This window comes from Pholis gunnellus, assembly GCF_910591455.1.
Source record: "Pholis gunnellus genome assembly, chromosome: 2".
NCBI lineage: Eukaryota > Metazoa > Chordata > Actinopteri > Perciformes > Pholidae > Pholis > Pholis gunnellus.
Window position 1 is genome coordinate 24477142 of NC_136536.1, and position 11278 is coordinate 24488419.

An 11278-nucleotide genomic window follows, 5' to 3' on the forward strand; every position below is an offset into this window, starting at 1 on the left:
TAATAACTTGGTATCAATAATGTTAAATTGCTTTATTGCTTTCACACAATATTTAATCCAAACTAGGGCTTGGTGATATGTTGAGATGAATGTAATGACCGAGAGATGACTGGTGACAAAATGAAATCTTAGACCCTTCTGTTGGTACTGAGCAAACTCTATCTGTTGATGAAGGTTCTGAGATGTTTGAATGCCAGCTATTTCCATCAGGAATGAACTTTCATACTTAATAAGAAATACATTTCATGTTGTATCTGAGGTAAAAGGGAATCCATCAACACACAGGATGGAGCCAGTTCACATAGCTGAACACTATCACTCAGTTCATTGGACAGATAAACAACGAATCACTCTGTAATTTGACGACATCACCTCGGGCTTTGGGAAATTGAGATGGGTATTTTTTTTTAAATATGAACCCTGCCTTTGCCCAATATCAGCTGGGATCGGTACCTATTTATCTACATCGATTTGTTTTCAATATCATTTGTATTCAAATATATTTTTGCAGAACTGTAACAGTGTGGTAAAATATATATAATATCTCCAACCCATCCAGACCTTGATGCGCCTGCTAGCAGGATAAGTCCCGGTACATGAGGAACAGTGACCCCTGTTATATTATTGGCTGTGTCTAATAAATCTCCAACACCCAACATGACCAAACATGTAAAGTGTTCTGTCAGATGTCTGAGCATGGGTTTGATTCCAGCCTCAATTTTGAATTTTATAGTAGCAAAGTAATCAAATCTTGCCTCCACCACCGCAGAAATATCGCCACAATCCTTTCAGTTTTGTGTTTTAAGAATTCAATGTTTTACTGTATTATTTTATGTTTGATTTTTGTGAATCACTTTGTACTTTTTGATTTTGATAAATGCTGCATATAGTAAATTATTATTGTAATATCATTTTTATATATATCATGGTCTTTATGTGTGTGTGTGTGTGTGTGTGTGTGTGTGTGTGTGTGTGTGTGTGTGTGTATTACACTTCACAAATATTTACGAAAATCCTTTTAATGTTTGGAAATCAATCCGTTTTTAAATGTTCATTGTTCAGTTAAGTTTTTATATAATCTGAAGTGGCCTATTTGTTGTTTCACTAGCTAATAATATTACGGAGGAACATGACACGGAGTCAATCTTAATGACTGCTGTGAGAAGGAGACATGCAAATACTGCATAGGTAAAGATCCGTGGATTTCACCGATCTTTGGACCTCAATGCTTTGCAAAACATAGAATATTTTAACATTGTTGTATTTTAAGGTTTACTTTATTCTGTTTTTTTTACAATACGTGTATTAGAATGTGTGTGTGTGTGCGCGCGCGCTTACGTGCGTGCGTGTGTGGATGGATGGATCGGGTGTGACGTCACTCTCCCAGAATGCACGGCTTCCAGCGCGGTGCCCAGCAGTCCAGGCCCGAACTCCATGAAACATCTTTAAAACTTGTTCCAAAATGTCGATATCGAAACGGAATGGAGGCTGGACGGGGAGCTGGACCGAGGTTCAATCGGTAAGTAGCGTTGTGTCCGTGTCTGTTGACCTGAGCTGGAGTTTTACCCTACTCAGTAACATATACAGGAGTTAGCTCCCGTAAGACGAACTCCGATACAACTTAGTGAACCGCTCATCTTTTGTTTTTTAACCAGCATGCTGGTTTAGCGAAGTCTCTAACTTCACCCACAGCCATACCGACCCTAGTATACGGGTTCTCTCCACATAAAAACTATCGTTATATACACAAACATCCGAGCACTTAACCTAGTTTCGCCTCCGCCGCCGAATTTAGTGAACAGAGCCCGGCTAGCAGTGAAATGTAGCCCGGTCTGGTAATGACCCCGTCCCACCGCTCTCTAACGCTACCAGCGGAGACTTCATCATTTCAGTCAAGTCCTATCAGCCTGGGTGACGTTTTCCCCACTTCATTCGGTTTCAACGGGACAAGCATTTCCGCAGAGTTTAACTCAAGGGGAGAGGGTTAAACCAGAAACGGTGTGTGGATTAAAGCCTTGTGGCAGCTCCATGCTGAGGACCCACAAGATGGCACTACCAGCTCCCATTGGTGCACAGTCGTCCTTTAGTTATTGTATCCAGACTTCCACTGGCTGTGCTTCTCCTGTAATGACATGGAGAACATCCACTGGTGGCAAATGTCCTCACACTCTACTCCAGTGAAAGTGATGTGACTACAACAGAAGACTGGGCCATTTTAAAGTGAAAGTCCCGTATGCAGACATTTCTTACGAAATATTAAAGGTATTTACAACAACTATGAAAAGCAAAGGCATCATTCTGAAGCATGGTCCTGTTCAGAGTGTTACATTATTGATACAAGCGCTGGTCCAGCTCATGGCAGGTCTAAAAACTGGATGGACACTCTTGAGTAGTTTAAAATACTTATAAACATATTACATTTATGAAGTAAGATTTGATCTTGTCAGTCAACTTAATTTCACAAATTTCACGGTTCGGATAATTTTTCGGATCAGCAAAGAAAAGGGGAGGAGACAAATATGACTTTGCTTTCCATTTATTAAATAAGAACTTCAAGAACACTTAAAGCAAACAACTTTGGGCTATAGTCTTACATGAAAACAAAAATATTGAAGCTGTCCAATTTGAAACAAATAACAAATATATATATAAAACTAATTTCTGTTAAGTTTAAGTGCAACATGAGGTATGTTGATACCCTCTTCAGGGGCAGACCGGAGCTAGCTTCCACTGTTTCAACTGAACTGAACTGCTCGGCAACAACTTGGGTCTATGTTTACTTCCTGTCAGGTTATGTCATTAAAATACACAATAATGTTTACCATTACTGTGAAATGGTCTACAACTTTACATTTTTCTTTCAAGAAGATGAGAATATCTCCATTGTCTGGGGAGAGGGTCGACCTTTCTGTGGTGACTGGGATGTTACTGTTGGGCCTGTCTAGCTTCACTCTGTTACTTCTGTCAGCACCTGCACCAGGTGTGTGTCTGTGTGACTCTCCCAGAGGGGGCGTGTCTACAGCACCGGAATATGTATCTCCTCCGTGATGAAGTGAGCGGTCACAGTCACGTAGCTCTTCGTTGCCCTGGAGCACTTTAACCAGATTTAGAAACCCTTTGTTTTCCACAGCGGAGAATAACCTCATTTCTGAAGCAATAAAGACCCCAATAGATGCTGTAATAGCTTTAGCCCAGTCTGATTCTGCCACAAACGGTTTGTTAAATGCCGCGATGATACCTTGTTGTTGTTGTTGCTGACAGACAGGGATGGTGTCTCTTCATGTGTGTGGACATGTCCGATGGATTGCCGTTATCGTATGTCTTTCTCTTGAAGTAACGGTTTTGTCCACCTCCCTCATCCGTCATTATAAGTTACAGGGAAGGCAAAATGCTCCCAAACTTGCGACTTCAGTGACGCCGGGGCTTCTCAAGTTCCTCCGCTCACCATGACTTTAGACTTTCACCGTTAAATGCTCCTAACACGCTCCGTTCACGTGAACACACTACTGCTTTATATCTGTGCACTGACACTCTGCATTGATATTCAGGGACTTGTTACTTGAAAAGGAACAGCAGCAGTAACACTTTATTACACACTATGATGATTACACTGTAAAAAAAATAAATAAAATGTAAATACTCAATTGATCCGGGGTTCACAAGTGATCCGAACCGGGAGGTGTGATCCGAACTGATCACGGATCGATCCGTGATCCGTTACACCACTACCCAAAACCCAAGTTTGTCACAAAGAAAATTCCAGTACTAAATTGAACAAGTGCAGTTGTCAGGTAGGCTGGTGTTTTAGATGGCTTTCTCCCCAAATGTAGTTAGGTTGTAGGATTAATCTGATGATATTCAGTATTTGTCTTCTTGACAACAAATGCCATGTGAACCAACAATCTATCGACTACCAAGTATAGTGTGTGTGATATATCTAATCCCTCTGTGCCATAGAGCTCCCTGTTATCCACAAACATACCAGAGAGCTGAAAATAGTTCCCAACAAATTTCATTCTGTTTGAATAATGATTACAAACTACAGTGACCAGCTGTAAAGGAAATTACTGAGCCTTTTGTAAAGATGGAATTATATATTGGTGAGCTGTTTTTAAAAAGTACATATGTATACTTTCATCAGGCGCGTTATGCGCTACGCCATGTTGGTTCCGGTTTGGACCCCCCTTTGCCCTCAGAACATCAAGGCGCTGGCAAAATTCCTCAGAGATTTTGGTCCATATTGACATAATGGCATCAGTAGTTGCACTTGTTGCAGATTTGTCGGCTGCACATCCATGACAGGGCTGTACAATATATCTTTTCAGCATAGACGATGCGATGTGTCCATGTGCAAAAGTCACATCGCAGGACATGCAATGTCGGCAAATGAACCCAAACACAACATGCTACAAGTTTTTCGCTGCTTGATACGAAAGGAAAACTTGCACGGTTCTCGTTTTCCATGACCCATCCAGTGTTTCCTGTTTCTATCTACAGACGAGGTAGGCTATATAATGAACCGCATATATTTTTACACTTCTCTTCTCAGTGGGATGGGTTCACTCAGAATCTGAATCGCCAAGTGTGTGTGCACATACAAGGAATTTAACGCATTTTTCTTTCATCTCTCTTGATGTACTAGACAGAAATAGAAATAACTGCTAGGAACTAGGAAAAAAGTAAAGACTAGACAGGACAATGGTGAAAAATGTTTTAACTTAAACATATATATATATATATGTATAAAATGCACCAATGTACAACAATAACATAAGAATTATAACATCTATATACAATTTAAAAGAAAGAAATGTTGTAAAGATCTTTAAACTGTATGCACAGAGTTTAGGATTTATATTGACAGACATTTATGTACATATTAAAACAACTGTACATATTCTAATCTATAAAGGCAGCAGTAAACGTGTTATTGATTGGTTCGACTGATGTTAGCTGTTCACCAGAGTGACTGAATGAGGAGATATCTATAACCTAAACCTAAGTAAGGTTCAGCTGGCTGGAGGGAGATCGCCAGAGAGCTGACAGTATCTGACTTGCTGTTTGATATTGCGATATTTACTGTAAACATCAGTAACATAATACAATAGACGTGTGTTTTTTGTTTAAAAAGTACAAACGTCAGAAGATGGCAAGTACTACTCACCCATCTTTTAAGTGGTGAAGTCTCCAGTGTGATCTGGAGCGCACAGCTGATAGGTATGTGCTCTGTTGACCTGCACTAGTCATTCAAACTCTTTCCTTCATACAGTAAACCGTACAAGCGCTAGGATCATAAGACTCACGGTTCCGATCATATCACAGTTTTGAGTCAAGGATTGGCTCAGATCAGCACAAGAGGAACAAATAGAACGCTTAGAGACGGGGATGTCTTTTTGCTGCTGTTACTAATTGCCTATCATCAATGATCTGTACTGGTATGCATACTGATTGTTTATTGTTGTTTTTTTATAGCAGTATACAAGTCACCAGACTTTTATTTCACCACTGTCCCAAAAATAATTTCAACTGCTATGTCAGTGAAAACTATAACAAATCTAAACGTTTTAAGCCCTCCTATATTGTTTATTTACATAAAAACACAATTCAAATGACGAGGTAATAAATGTATTTTTATTGATAAAAAATCTTGTCATTAGTAGTTTTAATGATGTATTATAAGCTGCTTAGAGCTAGTGTTAGGAAGTTAAACAGCTCATAATTCATCTCTAATATTTCATATTGCTGTGAAAACATCTCCTTTAAACAACAGCTTTTGCCCAAAATGTTATTTTGCAAGATTACATTTGAACATAATATAAATACTTTGCCCAATACTTATTGATGCTGAGTAGAGCATGAACGCATCATAATGTAACTGGATGGACCTCAATAGAACCTCCGTACGTTAGCGGTTAGCATCGGTGCTGCCAACGTTACTAGCTGTTCACAAACATGAGCAGTGATTAGTGTCTAGAAAGCATTAATGCCAATCTCCGGATCACATATTTTTACTGGAAACGCTATGATGGATTCATCTTTGGTTCACATGCATGTGAACCGCGACGGAGGACCCATGCGGATCAAGGTTCAACTACGGTCCGTTACACCACAACGTAGTACTAGTTATTCATTTCAAACAGCCTCCTTCATACAGCGAAACTATGAGCAACATTTTCTCTCCATCTCTCTAATACTTTAGCTTTCTTTGTGAGCGTTGAGGTTAGAGAAGGCTAAGCTAAACTGTTAGCAGCATTTATTCCCCATCTCTGAAACGTGTCGCTGATATTGTAGTTTGCCTCAAATCACAGGTTGTCACATCAAAAGTATGCGACAAAATTTGAAGTTCAATGTCTTAACTTCCACTTCTGGAAGTTATGCCTCTTACTACGCCATAGTATTGACACTTTTTTTTGTTTTGCAGGTCTGTAACGATATCACGCTGCCTCTGTGATTCAGCTGCTGTGACTGTGGCATTCAGGGCCGCTGAATACTAAAATAGACTGGGCCAACACAAGAGCTCTTCTCAGGAAACACACAGACCCAGTCAGAGCTTCCACAACTCCTCATCACCGCAGCCCTTTTGGGGTTGCTATGGCAGCTGCTGTCACAGAAACCAAGTGCTGGACACAGGCTTGCCACAGTGAGGCAGGACAGACCACTAGTCATTGCCACAAGAGACCATCAAACGGTCAACAAACAGCTCTTAGCATTAACTCTAGCACTCTAAGTTAACAAAACGACAAGAGGTCTGTAGGCTGATGGTCAGCTCTCTGGAGGATCCTCATGAGTCTTGCTTGTGTCTGCTCCGGCTCTTGGCCAGAGTCCCTGTGCAGCAGCAGAGCCAGTACTGTTCCATCTGTTAGACCATGTTTCACCAGCAGGACCATCTGAAGAGCCAGCTGCAGGAGAGCCACCCAGCCAGCAGGCAGCTCTTCCACTGCCAGGAGTGTGGAAAGCAGTACAACACCCAGCTGGGTTATAGACGCCACCTGGTGGCAGCCCACAGCGCTGCATCAGGCCTGCCCTGTCCAGAGGGGTCGCCATCCCTGCTGGAGCACCTGGGCAGCCATATTGAGAGGCCTCCACCATCAGAGGGCAACTCGAACGCTACTGTGCCTGTGAGAGAGAGAAAGTACTCGTGTGAGCGATGCGACCGCCGATTTTACACCCGTAAGGATGTTCGACGTCACGCTGTGGTTCACACTGGGCGCCGTGACTTCTTGTGCCCGCGCTGTGCACAACGCTTTGGTCGCAGAGACCACCTGACTCGCCATTTGAAAAAGAGTCATGCCCAGGAGTCAGGGTTGATGCCACCCTGCACACCCAGTAGCACTCCTGTGGCTACACCAACACCTGCAACCCAGTGCCCAGTGAAGGAGGAGCTTAGCCCTGTGGCATCTGATATCGGCTCCAAGGAGCCCATGGAGACTTTCTCCAGGGACATGTACAACTCCTACCCCATGGCCAATCCTGTCCCTGGGATGGGTCACCCTCATGGCCTCATGCAGGGCTCCTTGTCCTCGAGTATGGGTGTGGCTCGCCACATGCCCCCTCAATCTTCTCACCCCCACCACCATCACCTTCAGCCCCCGGTGGCTCCGCAGCAGCAGCCCTACAGCAACATGGCCCGGTACCAGCACGGATCTACCTCATACCCTCGCGCAGACGTGGACAGTTTCCTGCTGGACCTGCAGAGTGCACCCCCACCTCACCTGAGTGCAGTCAACTCCTCTACCTCTACTTCTGCCTCCCCTCAGAGGGAGGTGCTGGGTGAAGGCGTGGGTGCTGGCGGTGAACCCCACCTGTTGTCCAGGAGCCCCGCTATCTCCTCAACCGAGCTGTCCTGCACCACTAACATGGACCTGGGGCCTCTGCTGGGCTTCCTTCCTTTTAGCCTGCCACCCTACAGCCCTCACATGGGGATGGGGGGGTTAGTGATGAGCTATCCACCCACCACCACTACTTCCCCTCCATCATCTTCCTCTGGGCTGTCCTCCCAGGCACCAGGGCCCTTCACCTTCTTCCAACCTCCACAGGCTCATGTACCACAAGGCCCCGGAGCCCATAACCACAGCCAGCTACCTCAGGCATACAGCAGTCCCGCTATGAGCACTTCCAGCTCCCTACCTCACTACTACCAGGCCTTTCAGCAGTAAGCAGCTCTATCCCTACAAACGTTGCCTTCACACGCGCTCATGCCTTTTTACGAAAAGGGTAAAACATGAGAACGGCATCTTTATGGTAAAACAAGTGTGACTTCAGTGCTAATTATGCTAATCTTAGTTTTTTTTTGTTGAACACAACAAATCACCTCATCAGTATTACCTCATTATTTAAAAGGAAGCTTGAACATTTGAGGAAAGGTGGTCTCACTTCAACCAAAGTAGAGAAGTACTTCTTTTTGTCAGACCTGTTACCAACAGTGGATGCACTTAACACACTCGTCACAGGTGCTGCACCGTGCTGAGAGTTATCCAGTTTTAGGTTCTCAACGAAGATGCTACTGTTTTAAGGAAAGTCACCTTCCTTATGGATGCTGACTTGAGATGTTCTCATTTTAGAGTATTGGATCATGAGCAGCCTTACAGAGTTGAAGAGAAAAGTTGATGTAAGATGTTTCATTTAGTAAGTATGTGCAAAAAACAATAGAATGCAAACGGCACTGTCCGTATTTCATATCTGGCGGTTAACTCACTAAAATATGCAGTAAAGAGCTTACAATCCAGCATCACATCCACTGATGTGTCCAAGTATATCAGCAGACGGGAAATATTGATGAAATAACCAAATGTTATCATCAACTATTGTTTTAAGTAATGGAAATCTAACCTTTGTCTGTCCGAATGTGGCCTATTTTCAAGTGTCCGTAAGTGCAGTTAATAGCAGTTACAGTAAACAATAACTGTAGAGCTTGACTGCACTTACTATTATTAGAAAAACTAGTAAATCGAAAGTGTAACACAATGTTACTGAAAGTGAACTGCAACAGCGTTTGAGTGTGGGTAAGCCTTTTAACAAAAGAAAACGATTCCAATGTTCTGTTGAGTGAACAGTTGACACAGTAGTTACTGTTCAGACAGAAGTGTGGCTTAGAAGCTGTTCTTTATGTTTTTACTGTATCGAATATACTGCAGTTTTTGTGACACTTCATGGATCACCTGCTAACTGCAAGTGGCAACCAATGGGTGTACCAATGAGGGCTGCTCGATCTATTTCAGCATCGACATTGCGATGTTTGCAACACGTCATGCTAGAACATTTTAGCTGCTTGATACAAAAGGAAACGTCCCACAGTTCTCATTTTCCATGACTAATCCAGTGTTTCCCATTAATTAGCTCCAGGTCGCGTAGGCCCGCCACAGTTTCATAATCAACTGCATATATTTTTACTCTTCTGTACTAGGGATTGTCACGATTTTGATTCTAAATCAAATATCTATCGAAATGAGCTTCAACTTTTCAAAGTGAAAAGCAGTATTGGCGATTGGCCCAGTATTTTTTTTACCTCCATCCCCGCCTACTTAGCGCGTCCAAAGAAACAACAACCAGTAAGACACTTGATAGACGGCACAGAGTAGCCCACCAGTTGCCTGCCCTGCAGCTGCACTTTTCGAGACACCAAGGCTACTCATCGAGTCACAGATGACAGAGAAGCAACAGAAGTGTAAAATCCTGCTTCCCTGAAGTCACGTGTTACATTTTTTCACATGTAAAGAATAAATGTGTTTGTGGGTTGCAGAGGATTTATGGACTGCAGCAACCAGTCTGGCTGCCCCAACTCACCTGTCAAAAAAGTCAAATCAAACCGTAGATTTTGGAGAATTGCCTTGCCCCCCCTATTCTTACAAATCTGTGTCCGCTTTTGCCTGGGGGAGTTAACTCAGTGGGCCAGAGATGGCCGTTGGGTGTGCGAGGATCCTCCTCCATGGTGGTGTTGAATGGCCCCGGGTGGAGGCAACTGGCAACTCCAGTTGTGAGCTCTTTAGCGCCGTGGCCTTGGTGCTGGCTGGGCCCTCTCCTCAGCGTGAGGGGTCTGCGGTGATGTCGGCATCACACCTGACCGGTCTTGAAGCATGAAGCCCGTCTCGTTAACAATACATTACTGGTGTGACTTTTGTGCTGTGTCATCACCATTCATATCTCAACAACCTGTGTTTTGTAATTAAGTTGTTTAGGCTACTAGAGCACAAAATTGTTTACAAGAGCACAACATTGTTTATCTAGCCTGTTAAAATGCACCAAACTGATGCATTCATCTTTAAAATGTATAAAATTGAGGGTGAATATTCCTGTGTTTTTACATATCACAATATATATCGCTGAAAAATGAAAATATTCCTTGAGACTTTTGCTTTCAGTCACAAGTCATCTCTCTCCTCCGGCGATGCTGTAGCATCCTCAGTGTGTTTGGGCCTCAGAGAGCAGTGCAGCAACTCAAATCCATTCAATCCGCTGCGTTAAAAGGTCAAACCGTGAACTCTGAAATGTACATTTGCTGACACTGCAAACCAGGTCACTGATCTTGCTGCCTGTCCCACAAAATGCATTAAAAAACTTGTTAGAGACTGTGGGAAAAAGAAAATATAAAATGTTTGTCACATTCTAGTTCACCTGTTTGCTCACATAGTAAGAAACAAAAGCGCTTTGCAATATGCTGATCGAGCTGTTTTTGAGAAGAGGTCATCCAGCCCTTTTCCCATATTTTCCATAATGGAAGGTGGCAACCCTAGCTACACAATGTGACTTGAGAACAGCATTGTGATGAGGCAAAAAGAAGTCTCAAAACTCTCGCTGTTACCGGTTTTGTTCTTTACAAACTGGACCACTGGATCTGAGCAGGTTGTAACTGTGATGTGCTTGCTGTGAATTTCTGACTTTATTCCTAAATAGAATGCAGCATAGATTCCATAAAGGCCTTCAAGAGCACTTGTTCCTATTTCCTAGCTTTTACTATGTATTGACACTAATCTATCCACAAGGTTGTGGATCTCAAGAGTATCTGATGTAATTAGGACTAAAAGGTGACACCCCCCCCCCACCCCACCCCACCCCAGCCTCCACTTTGCTGCAAAGGCTCAGGGAAGCCAGAGAAGGGAAGCAGTTGAGGGAGTGTTGGTCTGTTGAGATCAAGGTTCCTTTACCAGAGTCACAGTACAGCATGGCAAGAATAATTCATCTAAACCAGCAGCCTTCCAACAATGGACGATCAGCTCAAGAAATTGGTCAAGTGTAGTGGAGATGGAGAAGTCCTCCAGCTGGAAGTTGTGAGTGACGGATG

The 11278-nt window shown here is 43.1% G+C and overlaps 1 protein-coding gene across 1 annotated transcript; it reads left to right on the forward strand.

Moving 5' to 3' along the window:
• Window positions 1-1416: 1416 nt before the first annotated feature.
• On the forward strand, window positions 1417-8156 carry LOC306704715 (zinc finger protein PLAGL2-like; the record flags this gene model as incomplete). Its single annotated transcript, XM_079171210.1, has 2 exons — window positions 1417-1519; window positions 6422-8156. Exon 2 carries the CDS (start codon window positions 6867-6869, stop codon window positions 8154-8156), a length of 1290 nt encoding a protein of 429 aa, XP_079027336.1. The 5' UTR covers window positions 1417-1519; window positions 6422-6866.
• Between the last annotated feature and the right edge of the window lie 3122 nt (window positions 8157-11278).